Source organism: Chelon labrosus, assembly GCF_963514085.1.
Source record: "Chelon labrosus genome assembly, chromosome: 12".
Classification (NCBI taxonomy): Eukaryota; Metazoa; Chordata; class Actinopteri; order Mugiliformes; family Mugilidae; genus Chelon; species Chelon labrosus.
The window spans coordinates 30,148,272-30,162,897 of NC_140345.1; the positions used below are offsets into that span (position 1 = coordinate 30,148,272).

At 46.3% G+C, this 14,626-nt stretch overlaps 1 protein-coding gene across 1 annotated transcript; it reads right to left on the minus strand.

The window, feature by feature from the left end:
* Nucleotides 1-2,885: 2,885 nt before the first annotated feature.
* LOC311497099 (gonadotropin-releasing hormone II receptor-like) lies at nt 2,886-8,466 on the minus strand (the record flags this gene model as incomplete). The annotated part of the gene is made up of 3 exons (XM_084557233.1): nt 2,886-3,876; nt 6,541-6,742; nt 7,927-8,466. The coding sequence occupies 3 exons, from the start codon at nt 8,464-8,466 to the stop codon at nt 3,494-3,496; spliced, it is 1,125 nt and encodes a 374-aa protein (XP_084413359.1). The 3' UTR covers nt 2,886-3,493.
* Between the last annotated feature and the right edge of the window lie 6,160 nt (nt 8,467-14,626).

Genomic DNA, 14,626 nt, shown 5'->3' on the forward strand with positions numbered 1-14,626 from the left:
TCTGCCATGTTAAACCTCTGATGTCTTAATTAATGAATAATGTTTGAAAGTGACTTCCTGTAGATGAACAGCACACGTAGCAGCTTTCTGTAGTTTCAGCCAAAAATACTTTAAAACAAGCTGAACATTGTCCAAAGAGAGAGAGAGTTGTCCACCACTTCCTGTTTGTTTTCACTCTGCTTCCGGGTCCGGAGTTGAAGAACAAACACAACCAAAAGAATTTCTATTTTCATATGTGTCAGGATGAGTTTAAATGACCAAATAAATGAGTGACAGGAACGACCAAAAGCTGAGATATAATTCACTAGTTTGTCCTGAGATGTTTTAGAGTCTGTGAGTTCAGTTTGTTTGGTTGAATGAGACGTGTCGACTCTGAGGACGATTCATCCACCTCCACGCTGAGATTAAATCTAAAGATTAAACCTAAAGATTAAACCTAAAGATTAAATCTAAAGATTAAATTTAAAGATTAAATCTAAAGATTAAACCTAAAGATTAACCACAAGTCACAATGAAACCTGTTGGGTCCTCGAGTCGTCCTCCGGGTCAAAGACCATCCATCCATCCGTCGCTGCCTTTGTGATAATTTTGGCCGTGACTTTTCTAGAACTTTCTTCTTCTAGTTCTTATTTTTCTGTCGCTGCCAAAATGATTTTTTTTTTATAATAATAATAATAATAATAATGAGGATCTTTTTCTATTTTTCCTTTTTGTCTGTAGCTGAATGACGTAAAATGTTTGTAGGATTAGAAGGTAGATGAGGCTCTTCCTGCTGTCGAGTTGTTTGACGTCTGCTCGCTGTAGAAACTAAAACTAAGACGTAGTTTAGAAAGTCGACGCTAGAACCAATGAGAACAGTGATGCTTTAATGTGACTGATGTCTTTTCTCTGTTGCCATAAATAAAAACACCCAGAGCTTTAAACTGCTTCTAACCTGAACAAACCACCAACACGTCTGAACTGGACCTGTTGGTTTTCTGAATATTTCTGTTCTGCTGTTGAGACGAATAAAAACCAAATAAAACTGAACCTGAAGTAGAAAACCAGACTCGTCCGTCTCCTCTTTGACCCGATCACTCACTGAGCGATTAGTTCATCAGGTCACGTGGTCACGTGAGCAAATCTGCAGGTATCTGCGTCTCTGTGGTAACAGGAACAGAGCATCATGGATAGAGGGGTTAGACCCAGGTCAGAGGTCAAAGGTCAGTGCAGTGCTAATGTTGATGGCCATTCTTGATTTATTCTTCATCATGCAAAAATGTTTGCCGTGTCGTTTTTATCTTTAGTTGTTTTAACTTTTAGTCAAAGTGCATTCCTCACAACCAGAAGGTTCTGGGTTCTAATCCAGGCCCACTGGTTCCTTTCTGTGTGTAGTCTGCATGTTCTCCCTGTGTCTGCGTGGGTTCTCTCCAGGTTCTCCAGCTTCCTCCCACCGTCCAAAGACATGCTGGTTAGGTTCATTGGTGATTCTAAATTGGCCGTAGGTGTGAGTGTCTCTCTGTGTTAGCCCTGTGATAGACTGGAGACCTGTCCAGGGTGGACCCCCCCTCTAGACCAATGACAGCTGGGATAGACTGGAGACCTGTCCAGGGTGGACCCCCCCTCTAGACCGATGGCAGCTGAGATAGACTGGAGACCTGTCCAGGGTGGACCCCCCCTCTAGACCGATGGCAGCTGAGATAGACTGGAGACCTGTCCAGGGTGGACCCCCCTCTAGACCAATGACAGCTGGGATAGACTGGAGACCTGTCCAGGGTGGACCCCCCCTCTAGACCGATGACAGCTGGGATAGACTGGAGACCTGTCCAGGGTGGACCCCGCCTCTAGACCGATGACAGCTGGGATAGACTGGAGACCTGTCCAGGTTGGACCCCCCCCTCTAGACCAATGACAGCTGGGATAGGCTCCAGCCCCCCATGACCCTTCACAGGACAAGAGGTTACAGAAGATGAAGATGAAGATAAACCTTCAAATTAAAATAAACCCTGATGTTCAGATCTTCACTGTATTAGAAACATCTGTAGGACCTGATCAACATCTGGAATTCTTCTCTTCAACAGATCTACCTGAGCTCACTTCAATAATTACAGCATCTAAACCATCAGCTTGTCCTCTAGACCTCATCCCAACTAATCAACACCTCATATTCCTTCTATGACCTTCTAGGACTCTGTAGTGGCATCAGCCATCTTGTGCGGAGTGGTCTGCTGGAGCAGTGGCATCACAGAGAGGGAGAGGAAGAAGCTGGATAAGATCATCAGGAAGTCCAGCTCTGTCCTGGGCTGCCCCTTGGACTCAGTGGGGGAGGTGGGTGACAGGACAGTCCTGGCTAAAGTGTCCCACCTGATGCATGCAGACTTCACTTACACCAGTCTGCGCAACATCTGTCAATTCAATCTGTGCATTTTTTTTTACCCTATTCTATTTCGTTATTTATCTTTTATACACTATTTTCTTTGCTCTTGTTATTTTTTCTGTCCTTTCTGTTGCAAACTGCAATTTCCCCATTGCATGACAAATAAAGGTTTTTCTTATTCTTATATATTAAACCAGATAAATGTATCTTTATTAACAGGATATGTGCCTCAGATTGCTTTAATTAAACCTTTACTTAATAAACCTCCTCTAGAGCCAGATGTTTTAACTATAGACCGATATCCAACCTTCCTTTGATTTCTAACATTTTAGTGTGTGAGGAGGTGGAAGCGTGATAAAAGGCAGGAGTCCATGCTGGGCTAAAAACAAGCCCAAGCCGACCGGACTACATCCACCTCAACGACACGATCCCTGACGCCACCATTCAGCCAGACGCGGTCGTGGCCTTGTTTCTGCCCGGTAAGACATGCGGTGGTTTGTGTGTTTACATCAACATGTAATGGTGTAAGAACTCGGTGCTTGTGTCACTCATTGAGTTTGTGACCAGTAAAATCTTGTGAACAGGGGAGAGGGTGAACACATTTCGAAGCAAACTGTTTAATTCTTAAAAAATGAATTCCAGGCTTGCAGCTGGAATGGTCCACTGTATTAGTCTGTATTTGGACTTATACACAAGAAGGATTCATTCCAGGAACTACATTTATGGTCAGTTTTAGCTAAATGCTAAATGCTAATCCATTCTCTATTCTACTGTCCACTGTTTACATATGTGTCAGTAAAAGGTCAGAGGTCAATAACTTCACGTAACTAGTAAAGGTCTTAGCTGAGACTTCCGTAACTTCATAGTTATCTTAGTGACTGTGATCAGAGTGATGCTTCTTCCTCCTCATCTGTAAACACAGGGCTAGTAGCAGCTAGCTAGCTCTGGTAGCTAATGCTAACTGAGATAAAGGTCGATGACATATATTTTTCATCATCGTCTTCATTAATGATGCTATCACTGGTCAGAGGTCAGAGGTCAGAGGTCATGTGATTAAACTGTAAATGGACAAAGGATGACCAGAACCAGGACTCTGTTGATAGACTTTATTCTCTGATTAAATCTAAACACCTGTACTCAGTCGTCCTCAGCTGGACGCACCTCGCTCTGAGGACCATGTCTGGCAGACAGTCGGTCGGCGGATCGTGGAGAGGCTCCGGCGCCGCTCCTCGTCCAGCGACAAGCAGCGGCGAGGTCGGCCCTGAAGGACGGTGTGTAGAAGCCGTAGATGACGGGGTCGCAGCAGGTGTTCAGGTTCCCGAACACAAAGAGGGCGTGGTGGACATACTCAGGTGTGATCCGCAGCATGTCGGGCTGGAACCAGTACCAGATCCCCAGCAGGTAGTAGGGAGTCCAGCAGACCACGAAGGACAGCACAATCACCACCGTCATCTTCAGGGTCTTCATCCGAGCCTTCGGGATGATGTCGGTGCCGCTGCGACGCAGGTGTGACTCACCTGCTGAGAGAGGGAGGAGCTATGTCAGTGATAGCTCAGGAGTAGTTTAGGTGTAGTTCAAGTGTAAGTCAGGTGTAAGTCAGGTATAAGTCAGGTGTAAGTCAGGTGTTAAGTCAGCTGTAGTTGAGGTGTAAGTTGGGTGTAGTTCAGGTGTAGTTCAGGTGTAAGTCAGCTGTAGTTCAGGTGTAAGTCAGGTGTAAGTCAGCTGTAGTTCAGGTGTTAAGTCAGCTGTAGTTCAGGTGTAAGTCGGGTGTAGTTCAGGTGTAGTTCAGGTGTAAGTCAGGTGTAGTTCAGGTGTAGTTCAGGTGTAAGTCAGGTGTAGTTCAGGTGTAGTTCAGGTGTAATTCAGGTGTAAGTCAGCTGTAGTTCAGGTGTAAGTTGGGTGTAGTTCAGGTGTAGTTCAGGTGTAAGTCAGGTGTAGTTCAGGTGTAGTTCAGGTGTAAGTCAGGTGTAGTTCAGGTGTAAGTCAGCTGTAGTTCAGGTGTTAAGTCAGGTGTAGTTCAGGTGTAAGTCAGGTGTAGTTCAGGTGTAAGTCAGGTGTAGTTCAGGTGTAGTTCAGCTGTAGTTCAGGTGTTAAGTCAGCTGTAGTTCAGGTGTAAGTCAGGTGTAGTTCAGGTGTAAGTCGGGTGTAGTTCAGGTGTAAGTCGGGTGTAGTTCAGGTGTAGTTCAGGTGTAAGTCAGCTGTAAGTCAGCTGTAAGTCAGCTGTAGTTCAGGTGTTAAGTCAGCTGTAGTTCAGGTGTAAGTCAGGTGTAGTTCAGATGTAACTCAGGTGTAGTTCAGGTGTAGTTTAGGTGTAGTTCAAGTGTAAGTCAGGTGTAGTTCAGGTGTAGTTCAGGTGTAAGTCAGCTGTAGTTCAGGTGTAAGTCGGGTGTAGTTCAGGTGTTAAGTCAGCTGTAGTTCAGGTGTAAGTCAGCTGTAGTTCAGGTGTAAGTCGGGTGTAGTTCAGGTGTAAGTCAGGTGTAGTTCAGGTGTAAGTCAGGTGTAGTTCAGGTGTAAGTCAGCTGTAGTTCAGGTGTAAGTCAGGTGTAGTTCAGGTGTTAAGTCAGCTGTAGTTCAGGTGTAAGTCGGGTGTAGTTCAGGTGTTAAGTCAGCTGTAGTTCAGGTGTAATTCAGGTGTAAGTCAGCTGTAGTTCAGGTGTAAGTCGGGTGTAGTTCAGGTGTACGTCAGGTGTAGTTCAGGTGTAGTTCAGGTGTAAGTCAGCTGTAGTTCAGGTGTAAGTCAGGTGTAGTTCAGGTGTAGTTCAGGTGTAGTTCAGGTGTAAGTCAGCTGTAGTTCAGGTGTAAGTCGGGTGTAGTTCAGGTGTTTAAGTCAGCTGTAGTTCAGGTGTAGTTCAGGTGTAAGTCAGGTGTAGTTCAGGTGTAGTTCAGGTGTAAGTCAGCTGTAGTTCAGGTGTAGTTCAGGTGTAGTTCAGCTGTAGTTCAGGTGTAGTTCAGGTGTAAGTCAGCTGTAGTTCAGGTGTAGTTCAGGTGTAGTTCAGGTGTAAGTCAGCTGTAGTTCAGGTGTAAGTCAGCTGTAGTTCAGGTGTAAGTCAGGTGTAGTTCAGGTGTAGTTCAGGTGTAAGTCAGCTGTAGTTCAGGTGTAAGTCAGCTGTAGTTCAGGTGTAAGTCAGGTGTAGTTCAGGTGTTAAGTCAGCTGTAGTTCAGGTGTAGTTCAGGTGTAAGTCAGCTGTAGTTCAGGTGTAAGTCGGGTGTAGTTCAGGTGTACGTCAGGTGTAGTTCAGGTGTAGTTCAGGTGTAAGTCAGCTGTAGTTCAGGTGTAAGTCAGCTATAGTTCAGGTGTAAGTCGGGTGTAGTTCAGGTGTAAGTCAGGTGTAGTTCAGGTGTAGTTCAGGTGTAAGTCAGCTGTAGTTCAGGTGTAAGTCAGCTATAGTTCAGGTGTAAGTCGGGTGTAGTTCAGGTGTAAGTCAGGTGTAGTTCAGGTGTAGTTCAGGTGTAAGTCAGCTGTAGTTCAGGTGTAGTTCAGGTGTAAGTCAGCTGTAGTTCAGGTGTAAGTCAGGTGTAAGTCAGGTGTAGTTCAGGTGTAGTTCAGGTGTAGTTCAGGTGTAAGTCAGGTGTAAGTCAGCTGTAGTTCAGGTGTAAGTCAGATGTAGTTCAGGTGTAAGTCGGGTGTAGTTCAGGTGTAAGTCGGGTGTAGTTCAGGTGTAAGTCAGGTGTAGTTCAGGTGTAAGTCGGGTGTAGTTCAGGTGTAAGTCAGGTGTAGTTCAGGTGTAAGTCGGGTGTAGTTCAGGTGTAAGTCAGGTGTAGTTCAGGTGTAGTTCAGGTGTAAGTCGGGTGTAGTTCAGGTGTAAGTCAGGTGTAAGTCAGCTGTAGTTCAGGTGTAAGTCAGGTGTAAGTCAGCTGTAGTTCAGGTGTAAGTCAGATGTAGTTCAGGTGTAAGTCGGGTGTAGTTCAGGTGTAAGTCAGGTGTAGTTCAGGTGTAAGTTGGGTGTAGTTCAGGTGTAAGTCAGGTGTAGTTCAGGTGTAAGTCGGGTGTAGTTCAGGTGTAAGTCAGGTGTAGTTCAGGTGTAGTTCAGGTGTAAGTCAGGTGTAGTTCAGGTGTAAGTCGGGTGTAGTTCAGGTGTAAGTCAGGTGTAGTTCAGGTGTAGTTCAGGTGTAAGTCGGGTGTAGTTCAGGTGTAGTTCAGGTGTAAGTCGGGTGTAGTTCAGGTGTAGTTCAGGTGAAGCTACCTGTGTCTCTCAGGTGCTGCTGGTGGATGTGCAGCAGGATGCGGGTGTAGCAGCAGCTCATCACCAGCAGAGGGACCACGTAGAGAGTGATGAAGTGAAACATGTTGTAAACAGTTTCCTGCCATCGACTTCTGAAGCTACCGTGAGACGCACACTGAGTGAAGTCCACAGAGTCCACACTGATGGTCCTGAAAATGAAGAGCTGCAGAGACAGAGGAAGAGACTTTACTGATCATCTACTGATCGTCTACTGATCGTCTACTGATCATCTCTCTATAAGAGCTCAGGTTGTTCCAGCTGCTGGCCTCTTAGCGTTGTTAGCATTCCTAATAAGAACCAAGGGGAGCGGTTAGCTCGAGCTAACAGCAGGAGGTTCCAAACACCAGAAGATGAACATTCTTGCAGGGATTTAACGTTCACGGAGCTGAAGCAGGATTTACTGCAGGAACTTTCACCTGGATCATGTTCACACATGGAACAGGTTACCATGGAGACGCCACGCAACAGTATCTCTGACAGGAAGTGTGGTCATGTGACCAGCTGATAATGAATTGAGGTGTAGCTGACACGTCTCAGAGTATCATCTCATACAAGAAGCTCTCACAGCAGACCAGTCAGACCAACTGACGGTACCTGTGCTCCCACCTGTACTAATGATACCTGTGCTCCCACCTGTACTGATACCTGTGCTCCCACCTGTACTAATGATACCTGTGCTCCCACCTGTACTGATACCTGTGCTCCCACCTGTACTAATGATACCTGTGCTCCCACCTGTGGTGATGATACCTGTGCTCCCACCTGTACTAATGATACCTGTGCTCCCACCTGTGGTGATGATACCTGTGCTCCCACCTGTACTAATGATACCTGTGCTCCCACCTGTACTGATACCTGTGCTCCCACCTGTACTGATACCTGTGCTCCCACCTGTACTAATGATACCTGTGCTCCCACCTGTACTGATACCTGTGCTCCCACCTGTACTAATGATACCTGTGCTCCCACCTGTACTGATACCTGTGCTCCCACCTGTACTGATACCTGTGCTCCCACCTGTACTAATGATACCTGTGCTCCCACCTGTGGTGATGATACCTGTGCTCCCACCTGTACTAATGATACCTGTGCTCCCACCTGTACTGATACCTGTGCTCCCACCTGTACTGATACCTGTGCTCCCACCTGTACTAATGATACCTGTGCTCCCACCTGTGGTGATGATACCTGTGCTCCCACCTGTACTAATGATACCTGTGCTCCCACCTGTACTGATACCTGTGCTCCCACCTGTACTGATGATACCTGTGCTCCCACCTGTACTAATGATACCTGTGCTCCCACCTGTACTAATGATACCTGTGCTCCCACCTGTACTAATGATACCTGTGGTGATGCCAGCAGCAGGCTGAGGCTCCAGGCCAACAGCAGCATGCGTCGGTTCCTGCTGTGCGCGTTCAGAGCGTCCAGCGGGTGCAGAATGGCGTGCTGACGGTCGAGGCTGATGACGACGAGGATGAAGGCGGAGGCGTGCATGGCGAACAGCTTCAGGAAGCAGAGCAGCTTACAGAGAGCGTCACCACCGTACCACTGCACCGTCATGTTCCACGCTGCGTCCAGAGGCATCACCACAAATGTCATCATCAGGTCGGCCGACACCAGGCTCAACATCAGTGGGCGCAGGTGAGACGCCAGTCGCCGGCCACGCCCCCGCCACACGCTGGCCAATAGGGCGAGGTTACTGCAGGCAGCAAACAGGAAGAGGACGCAGGTGGCACCGACCCGGAACTGAGCAGCCCGGGTGAAACTGGGAGTTTCCCAGTCTGCGAGGTGGGGGGAATAGGAAGTGTTGGGAGGGGGTGGGGCTACAGAGGTGGTGGACTGAGCCAATGAGGACAGCCGTAGGATGGACCAGTTACTGGACATCCTGCAGAGAAGAAGAAAAAGAAAGAACAGTCACATCTCTGAGAGCAGGGCTTAGCATAGTTTAGCATAGCTTAGATTAGCTTAGATTAGCTTTTGTTTGAATTATCTGTATTTCCTGATTCTATTGTCCACTTTCTTTTCTCTGACACAGAGCTCTTATCCTCTAACTTCCTATCTACTACTAGTCATGCAATTCTGTGCTATTACTATGTAGAATGTTTACTGCTGTGTGTCCCCTCCCCTCCCCTCCTCCTCCTCCTCCTCCTCCTCTGAAGGATCTTCACCTCACACCTGTAGAAGGATGACAGGACTTCAGAACCCAGACCGGCTCCTACAGCCTCCTCAGGAAGTCCAGTCTTTGATGGTTCTTCTTTATGAAGCTGGTGGTGATGTTCAGACCCACATATCTGAATCATCCTCTGCTGGAGATCAACCCCATCGCTGCTGTGTCATCTGTAAACTGAACCATGTGAGTGATTGGGAATGTGTCTGAGGACACCTCCCTGAGCGTGATGGGACAGGAAGTGATGCTGTGGATCCTGACACCCTGCTTCCTGTTAGTAGAAGTCCAGTACCCTGGGGTCTGTGATGGTATCAAGGCAGAGCACAGGTGTGTCTGTTCTCCAGGTGAGTGTCGGCCAGATGAACTGTGTAGGAGATGTAATCCTTTCTTCCTGTATGTGAACTTCATGACTATCAGAGTTAGAGGCATTGATGCATGACTCTGTGAGGACGGTGGCAGGTTTGATGGTTGATGGTGCTGTTACCTGGGGAGAGGGATCGTTGAAGATGTCAGTCGGTTCCTCTGAGAACTGGTGAGCTCAGTCCCGTTCAAGAAGGATCTCCTGACTTCCTCTGACACTGAGGGCCGTTTACCTGGTGATCAGGTGAGTCTGGTGCTAGGAGTTGTAATGGAGGAAGAGACGGGTCCTACATTCTGGGTGTCTCTTGTTGTGGTCTGTGATGTTCCTTATGTCTGTCCTCATGCTTCTGGGACCATTGGTGGAAAAGTGACCCTGAATTTTTAGAGCATAGGCAGCTTTAGCCTTAAGAACCTTTAAGAACCTTTAAGGACCTTTAAGGACCTTTAAGAACCTGAGCAGGTGAACCAGTCGTCATCCTTCTCCTCCTGAACTGTTCACAGTCTTTTCATTGTTCTTGTTTGACTGAAGCTGATTCATCTGCTGAGCTCTGATTGGATGCTGCTGGTCACCTGTCCTGATGTCACTTTATCTACCAGCCCCAGTCCATCAACTCTTATTGTGGCGAGGACTTCCTTTCTGCCCTTGCTGATTATCACTGATAAGAGTCTTGTTAATGTTGAGACGTTTCCATGGCAACAGACTCACACCGGGGGCTAACCCATCATCATCATCATCATCACCTCCAGTAATTAAGTGCAGTTCCTTGTTAAGTCTCAGACATGATTTAATCCAGGTGAGATAGGAAGGAGACATCAGCGTTACTATGGAAACATGATCATATGTACAAGCCAAGAAACTCTGGTCCTCACAATGTGACTAATACACACACACACACACACACACACACACACACACATACCTCAGGTTTCACCCCTGAGACGCTGCAGCTATTTCTGTCTCCAGCATCAGTGTGTGTGTGTGTGTGAGTGTGTGTGTTCATGGTGTCACCTTGGCAACCTCTACTACTGTGACTGCAGTAGGCCCCGCCCCCTGCTTCTCATTGGCTGAGGTTTATATTATTAATGAGGACAACGCCTGGCTCCTCTCTCTCCTCCTCACAGTGGACGATCAAAGCAGGAAGTGGATTTTTTGATGAACTGAGCGCGTCCAGAACCAGAACCCAACTGTCACAATGCATGCTGGGAAGTCTGCTCATGGGCTGAGAGTTTACCTCTCAGAGTTTCCAGGTCTGGTCCAGGTCTGGTCCAGGTTTGGTCCAGGACCTAGTCCAGGACCTGGTCCAGGTCTGGTCCAGGATCTGGACCTGTTTTAGTCAGAGTTGTTTGTTGTCCTCTTGTCACCATGACAACCAGTTGTTTTTGTGCTTCTGTGGTCTGGTGAAACCACCAACTGATCCTGAACAGTACAGACACTGAGCTCGCATCAGAACCTGATCAGAACCTGCAGAGAACCTGAAAGTCAGCTGATTCTAAAACAGACTCTTATTTTCGACCTACACATGTTCCCTCTACATGTTCTGATATCAGACCGGTCTCTAACAGAGTAGAACCACTCTGATGTTGTCTAGTAGAACCAGGCTGGTGTTCTCTGGTAGAACCAGGTTGACGTACTCTGGTAGAACCACTCTGACGTTCTGTAGTAGAACCAGGTTGATGTACTCTGGTAGAACCAGGCAGGTGTTCTCTGGTAGAACCACTCTGATGTACTCTGGTAGAACTACTCTGATGTACTCTGGTAGACCTACTCTGATGTTCTCTGGTAGAACCACTCTGATGTTGTCTAGTAGAACCAGGCTGGTGTTCTCTGGTAGAACCAGGTTGATGTACTCTGGTAGAACCAGGTTGATGTTGTCTAGTAGAACCAGGTTGATGTACTCTGGTAGAACCACTCTGATGTTGTCTAGTAGAACCAGGCTGGTGTTCTCTGGTAGAACCAGGTTGATGTACTCTGGTAGAACCAGGTTGATGTACTGTGGTAAAACCACTCTGGTGTTGTGGCTGATTGGGTTCTGATTGGGTTCTGATTGGGTTCTGACTGTCTAGTTTCAGGGTTTGATGATGAACATTGATCAGAATCAAAGAGGACGGTCACATCTCTCACACACACAGACTTCTGGTTCTGGTTCTGGTGTGTCAGAGATGCTTTTGTTGTGAAAGAGTGAGTCTGTACCTGCTCTGGGTGTTTTCTCCTCCTCACGTCGGACTCCTCTGTTCTCCTCCTCTTCTCATGTTCCCTCTCCAACACGACAAGAACACACAGACAGTCCAGCAGAACCAGTAGAACCAGTAGAACCAGCAGATCCAGGTCTGATCCGTTCAGCAGCTGATGTGAACAACTGAAGAGAAACCTTCAGATGGACTGCAGCAGCTCAGAGGGGGAGGAGCTACAGGATGTGTGTGTGTGTGTGTGTGTGTGTGTGTGTGTGTTCCTGCAGCTTATCCAGGTTCAGTTTCCTGATGATAAAATCTTTGTGTTCTCAGAGTAGAAGAGACGTTAACAGATAATCAAGTGTCCCAAGATCAGAGATCAATAATCAGAGGAAGAGTCAGACTCTGGTTGAATCTCCTGCAGCAGAATCAGAATCAGCTGCTGCATCAGCAGAAAAACCTGAATGAATTAAACATCACAGCTGCAGCTCTGAGACCACCTCACACTCTTCTACTGTTATGCAGTCAAGCCTGAAATTATTCATATCCCTGGCAAATTTTGACATAAAGTTACTTTTATTCAACCAGCAAGTTTTTTCTTGGTTGTAAATGACACAGGCGTCTCCTAGAAGATAATAAGACAATGTACAAGAGGCATCATTGTGGAAAAAAAATTCTCAGCTTTTATTTACATTTGAACAAAAAGTGGCATGTCCAAAATTATTCATACCCTTTGCAAAGGGTTCTAAGAAGCTGTTCTAAAGCAGAACAGTAGAATTACTGTTCTAAAGCAGAACAGTAATTACTTAAAGCATCCTAATTACCTTGATTCATTGGAAACAGCTGTTTTAATCAACTCAACAGGTGAAAAACAGCAGCTCTCTGCAGTTGGTTTGTGGACTGTCGTGGCTAAGACAAAGGAGCTCACTGATGACCTGTAGCTGTGCATTGTGGCTGCTCACAAGTCACAAACGGGTTGTAAGACCATATCTGAATGTTTTCAAGTTCCAGTGGCTACAGTACACAGTATTATTAAAAAATACAAGATGTTCCTGTAATGTAATAGACTTGAGCCTTATAGGTACCCGTAGCTACGCGAGATCTGCTACGTGATACGGGATACGGAAGTAATGAAGTGGTGTTCATGAAGCTACTCTGTGTTATGGCTGTTGTACAGACGTACAGTAAAGTTTGATAAAACTAAGTCGGTTGTCAAGCCTCCTAAATCTAACATGGTGTCAGAAGTGAAGGCGGAAGAAGAGTGACGGTATGGCGCAGTTTCAACCACCAACGAGTTTGTGTTTGCAAGGCAATCTTGCTGAAAATTGGAGGAACTGGAGTCAGCGTTTTGAGCTCTTCTGTACTGCCAGCGGCATCGCGGAGAAATCCGAGAAGGTGCAGTGTGCAACGTTTCTTCACGTCGCGGGAGAAGAGGCAATTAAAGTGTGCAATACGTTTGTCTTCGCGGACGGTGAGAAAGACAAAATTGACGTGCTGAAGAAGAAGTTTCAGGACTATTGTGAGCCAAGAAAAAACTTACCTTACATACGGCACATGTTCTTCACACGAGCCCAGAAACAGTCAGAGTCCATTGATTCGTATGTAACGGATTTGAAAAATAAGGCCAAGGACTGTGAATTTGGACAGTTGCACGACTCCCTGGTACGTGACAGAATTGTTTGTGGTATTATTGACGACCAAGTGAGAGGGAGACTGTTAAGAGAAGCAGATCTGACCCTAGAAAAAGCCATTGATATATGTCGTGCAAGTGAAATAACGACCAGTCAAGTCAAAGCACTCACAGAAGAAATAGAAATGAACAGAGTACGGACTGTCAGACAAAAAGATAAAATGAAAGCAAACACAGAACAAAATGAGTCAAGTTGCAGCAGATGTGGTTACAAGCATGGAACAAAAAAATGTCCAGCTATTGGCCAAACATGTAAAACATGCAACAGAAAAAATCACTTTGCCAAGATGTGCAGATCACAGAGTCGACAGCACCAACAGAGAAAGACTGTACATGCAATAGAGCAAAGTGAGGATGAACATGACATGTTTATTGGCACAGTCAGACAGGAGCATGAGAAACACGTGAAAGTGATGGAGTTTGCACAAACAGAGGAAGAAAAATGGACTGAAAGACTGACAATTAACAAGAAAATTGTGACTTTTAAACTGGATACAGGTGCAGACTGCAATGCAATGTCAGTTAAAACCTTAAATGCGCTGGATGTCAGAGGAAAGCTCAGTGTTAGTAATACTAAACTTGTTGCCTTCTTTGGCCAAAAGATAGCACCACTGGGCAAAAGAGCAATAACGTGTAAACACAAAGGCCAAAAGCACAAGATTGAGTTTGAAATCACACAAGAAGATGTTCCGGCTATACTGGGAGGAGCCACATGTGTGAAACTTGGCTTAGTGAAGAGGATGCATGATGTTGGAAAAGAAAATGACATCCTTAAGGACTATGAGGATCTTTTCACCGGACTAGGTTGCTTACCTGGTCAGCATCATATACAGATTGATCACACTGTTACACCTGTTGTGCACGCTCCCAGAAGGATTCCTGTAGCACTCAGAGACAGAGTAATTGAAGAACTACAGCGTATGGAGAAATTGGGAGTAATAACCAGGCAGACGGAACCGACAGAGTGGGTTAACAGTATGGTAACAGTGGTCACACCCAAGAAAATTCGTATCTGCATGGACCCAAAAGACTTAAACCAAGCAATCAAACGGGAGCATTATCCATTGCTCACAGTGGAAGAAGTTGTTTCCCGTATGCCGAACGCTAAGTACTTCTCAGTACTAGACGCCAATCAGGGTTTTTGGCAGATAAAACTTGATGATGAAAGCTCGAAACTCTGCACATTTAATACCCCTGTCGGAAGATACAGATTCCTGCGTTTACCGTTTGGGATCTCTTCGGCGCCAGAGGTGTTTCAGAGAGCTATTGCGCAGATGATTGAAGGGCTAGATGGGGTCGTGAACATCATTGATGACTTGCTTGTCTGGGGTGACACTGTGGCAGAGCACGACCGCAGGTTGAAGTTGTTGCTGGAGAGAGCAAAAGAGAATAATCTAAAACTCAACAAAAACAAGTGCTTTATCAGGACAAAAGAAATTAAATACATCGGACACACACTCACCACCAGTGGACTGAAACCGGATGAGGAAAAAGTGAGAGCAGTGACACAGCTCCCAGACCCACAGAATAAGCAGGAACTGCTGAGGTTCATGGGGATGATTCAGTACCTCGCAAAGTTCATCCCAAATTTGTCAGACATCAGTGCACCTTTAAGAAAGCTGCTTGTAGGAGACACGGAGTGGCACTGGGAGGAAACA